At 55.3% G+C, this 3,999-nt stretch overlaps 1 protein-coding gene across 1 annotated transcript in view; it reads right to left on the reverse strand.

Annotated features, from left to right (window-relative positions):
* Positions 1-1,447: 1,447 nt before the first annotated feature.
* Positions 1,448-3,999, reverse strand: part of FBXW8 (F-box and WD repeat domain containing 8) — a 113,551-nt gene continuing 110,999 nt past the window's right edge. Inside the window, exons 10-11 of the mRNA XM_010828550.1 lie at positions 2,627-2,737; positions 1,448-2,061 (exon numbers count right to left, since the gene is read on the reverse strand). Of these exons, the coding sequence (XP_010826852.1) occupies positions 1,917-2,061; positions 2,627-2,737 (256 nt within the window). The 3' untranslated portion in view covers positions 1,448-1,916. The remainder of the gene's footprint in view (positions 2,062-2,626; positions 2,738-3,999) is intronic.

Here is a 3,999-nt window from a genome sequence, read left to right on the forward strand (position 1 = left end):
GGGTCCCAGAGCCTCTCTCTCTCTGGCTCTGTCATCCTCTCTTGCGGGATGTGCATCTTTCATGATGAAGACCTTAATCTGAAAAAGAAAAAGCCTTCCACAACCCTCAGGACTCAAAAGTTCCAGGACTCCAGGTAACGGTGGGTTTCCCAGCCATACGCACATGCTTGTGAACAGCGGGAAAGCTGCGCTTTGCTCTGGGATCAGTGTAGGCAAACTATCCCCACGCTGAAAATATACTTACTCTGTTTGATAGTCCCTTGGGCCTTCTTTTTTAAAACCTTTATCAACAGCTGTGTATTTCATCTTTTAAAAAAAACTGCTTTAGGATCAACTTCACTATTTGTTGGTGTTCATGAGATTTCCCTGGTGGCTCAGATGGAAAAGAATCTGCCTGCAATTCAGGAGACCCTGGGTTGGGAAGATCCCCTGGAAAAGGGAATGGCAACCTACTCCAGTATTCTTGCCTGGAGAATCCCATGGACAGAGGAGCCTGGTGAGCTGCCCTCCATAGGGCTGTAAAGAGTGGTACATGACTGAACAACGAACGCTTAAACACTAGTTCATGGGTGTTTTTATCCTAACGCCTTCCTTCTGTTGGGGTCACTAGGACCTCTCTCGAGCTTCCTGAGGTGCCCGCTCAGGCACTGACTTCCTGTCTTGTTTTCTATTAAGCCGCAAGGTCTGCCTGCCCCATCCTGGCCTCATCCCCTGGGTCTGGATGGTCAGCGCTTCCACCGTCACCCTTCCTGTTTCCACTTCTATTTCCCTCTTTAAAAGCAAGTTAGATTCATGCTGCTTACAGCAGAAGCCAACCCAACGTTGTAAAGCAGTTATCCTCCAATTAAAAATTTAAAAATCCCCAGTTAATTCAGGAGCGCCTGGAGTCTCCAGGTCTTTGCTTTGCTCAGCACTCTGTTGTCTGATTGCAACCCACCGGGACTGGGGCACTGGACTGGGCCTGTCTGCTGCTCTTCATCTAATCCGAGCTGCTCCTTGTGCCCTCCATACGTGCTCATTTCTTGTGTGTGGCCTGTGGGTATCTGCAAAGGTACAGGATCCTATCTACATCTGCTGTGTTGAGCTTATAAATTATAGTAAGTATGTCTTCCAAATCCTTATTTTTACTGATTTGATCTGACCACCCACCATGAGCATGGATTTGTCTGTTTAGCTCCACCAGTTTTCTGCTTTGATATTTTGTAGGTATGGTAGGCAACTGCTGCTGCTGATTACAAGACTCTTTAAATCAAGAGGAATGCAATGGTTTGCCCTCTTAATCTTACGGAAATGGAAGCTATTTATCAGCATGAACAGGTCTCTTGTGTTACCCTGTCTTATGTCAGTGGGTTAACATATCCTGTCTTATCTCAGTGGGTTAAACAGCTCCTCCAGTATTATCCCCGTTCTCATTCTCTGCTCCAGAATCCATCATCTTCCCCCTATGTGGAGGACAGGTGTTTATTCATGAGGATGTAGAAAATGTCTACTTTGTATCACATGTTACAGACACCGTAGTAAGCAAAACAGTTGTTAATGAAATCATTGTACAAATATAGAATTATAAATCAAAAGCTACCAGCATAAAGGACTACCTTCCAGATTGGGGATGACCCAGAGTTGAATTCGTGACCTCAGATCCAAGAGCTGGGTGGGTGATGAGGCCTTGTCAGCTCGGAGACCAGCGTATCCAAAGGCCCCCCCCAGAGAAGAAGGGGTTTGGAGACTGGAGAGAGAGTGCTGGAGGGGGGGCTACAGTGAAGGCCTCTGTGTAGTGTACACAACGATGAGGGGAGACCCCCCCCCCAGCAAAGGGGGAAGCAGAGGGGTGTGGGGTCGCACAGTGCGCCCGGGGTTGCTCTTCTCCACGCTTCAGCCCGTGCGGTGCCCCTCCCGCTCTCCAGTGAGGCGCTTCCCTAGATGCTGTCAGGGGGGAAGGCGAGTGCGAGGTCGTAGTTGTAACCCGGCATGGCGTCGCAGGCCGAGCGGCAGACGGGCACTGTGCTCTGAAAGGCCAGCTGGTCCACTGCAAACGCGTAGGCCTGGATCAGCCCCCGGTGTCTAGAGAACGCACAGAGAAGCACGGTCAGTCCCAGGGCCCAGCCCCTGCCCCCGTGGCGTCTGCTCGAGACAGCCATTCATGACGAGTGTCCCAGTGTGTCTGACACTCAGTCCCACGCCTAGAGATGAAGAGGTGGGCAGACAGGTTTGGCGGAGGGACGTGAGTGTGGGGAGGTGCCCGACTGGGCAGGGAGCCAGGCCACCGGTAATGAGGGCCTCTGAGGCCCCGGCTGGCAGCCTCGGGCTGAGCGTGAGGACTGGGCTTTGGCTCTGTCGCTAGGCTTCTACCACCATCTTAAGCCTTCGGTCTTGGGCTCTAGGCATGTGGCCACAGCCCCACCATGTCCCTACCACCTCCCCACCCCCACAGCATCCAGCTGCAGCAGGCACTCAGCCCGTGGTACTGCCCACATCTCTCTGTTCCTGACCTCAATGAAAAGAACAGCCGTGCCTGCCGCCCTGCAGGGAACAAGGTGGCCCAGGCTGTTCCAGCAACAAAATCAGGCTAAGAGTGTCTGTTCTGAACACCTACACACCCAGACCAGCCCCCGCCCTGAGCACTGACCTTCGGTGACTGGCGAAGTTGTCCAGGTCAGCGTTGCGCACCACCCGCTCATAGGGCACGTGGGCCGTGATGAGGCTGTGGCTGTTGAAGGAGATGTGCCGCACGGGGGGCCCGCCACACACCGGGATGCTCGTCAGGGTAAGCCTGCGGGAGCTCGCATCCTGCCTCTGCTACCAGGGCCTCAAAGCGGGGAGCTGCATGGGGCTCCAGAGCCGCCTAAGCCAGGCTCTTCCTTCACAGCAGAGGAAACTGGGCCCCCGAGGGCCAGTGTCTGGCTTCCGGTCCCCAGCCTCGTGGAGACCAGGCCACCCGCTGGGCCTCCTCTGGCCACGCGTCTCCATGGCCCTGTGCTCTGGCCCACACTCCAGCACCTGGCACGCTGGGACGTAAGGGTCAAATAACCTGAGACACCTCAGACACGCGCGGTGGAGACCAGCCCCGCTCACAGGCTGGCCTGGGCCCCGCCACGCCAGCTCTCTGAGCCGGGTTCCCCATCTTCACGGTGTGCCCAGTGCTGCCCACAAAGGCCCCGCCAGTCCCTGGACTCTGGAGCCTCCTCACCTCACTACTCTTGAGAGGATCCTCTGCTCTGGCCCAGACGCCTGCCCCGCCCCCGGCCACCCCCAGGACAGGACTCCCGCTTGGCCCCTCTCAGAGCGCTGTACTCTGGGTTGTGACAGCACATTCAGAAAGTTTAGGAACAAAGTGGCTTCAAACCCATGTGTAAGTGTAGTCACTCAGTCATGCCCCACTCTTCGTGACCCAATGGACTGCAGCCCACCAGGCTCCTCCATCCTCAGTCCATGAGATTTTCCAGGCAAGGATACTGGAGTGGGTTGCCATAAAACCTATGTAGCAAAGACTTTTTGTTCACTTAAAAAAACTTCCTCCGGTGGAGCAATGGGCCAGACACAGGATAGAAAAACTGTCTAATGCAAGCAGATGCCTGCCATCAGAGAGCGTCCCAAGTGTTAAGAAGGTGGGCTCTATTCTCATGAAAAGCAGCCAGTGTTTCCAGAGCACCAGAGATGTGATGAGACACAGTTCAGCACTGGGAGGAGGACCAGGAGACACCAGCACAGACTACAGGGGTCAGCCAGGCCCTCTGAGAAGGGCAGGGGGTGGCCTGGAGGGGCTGAGGGGGTGTCCCTGCCCCGGAGACGGCTGCAGGCAGGACAGGCATCTTGGCCAGAACAGAGGATCCTCTTAAGGTGGTGACGGGGTTCTTGAGTCCAGGGTCTGCGGCACCGACTGGACAGAAAAGTGTTCCTGGAGAACTTCGGCCCAGCGAGGCAAGAGGGCTAGAGAGCAAAGTCTAGAGGAGGACGGGGAGGGACAGGTCAGGGCTCAGTCCTGGGCGGGGGGCGGGGGGG

Source organism: Bison bison, unplaced genomic scaffold (genome assembly GCF_000754665.1).
Source record: "Bison bison bison isolate TAMUID 2011002044 unplaced genomic scaffold, Bison_UMD1.0 scf7180017864495, whole genome shotgun sequence".
In the NCBI taxonomy this organism is placed as follows: domain Eukaryota; kingdom Metazoa; phylum Chordata; class Mammalia; order Artiodactyla; family Bovidae; genus Bison; species Bison bison.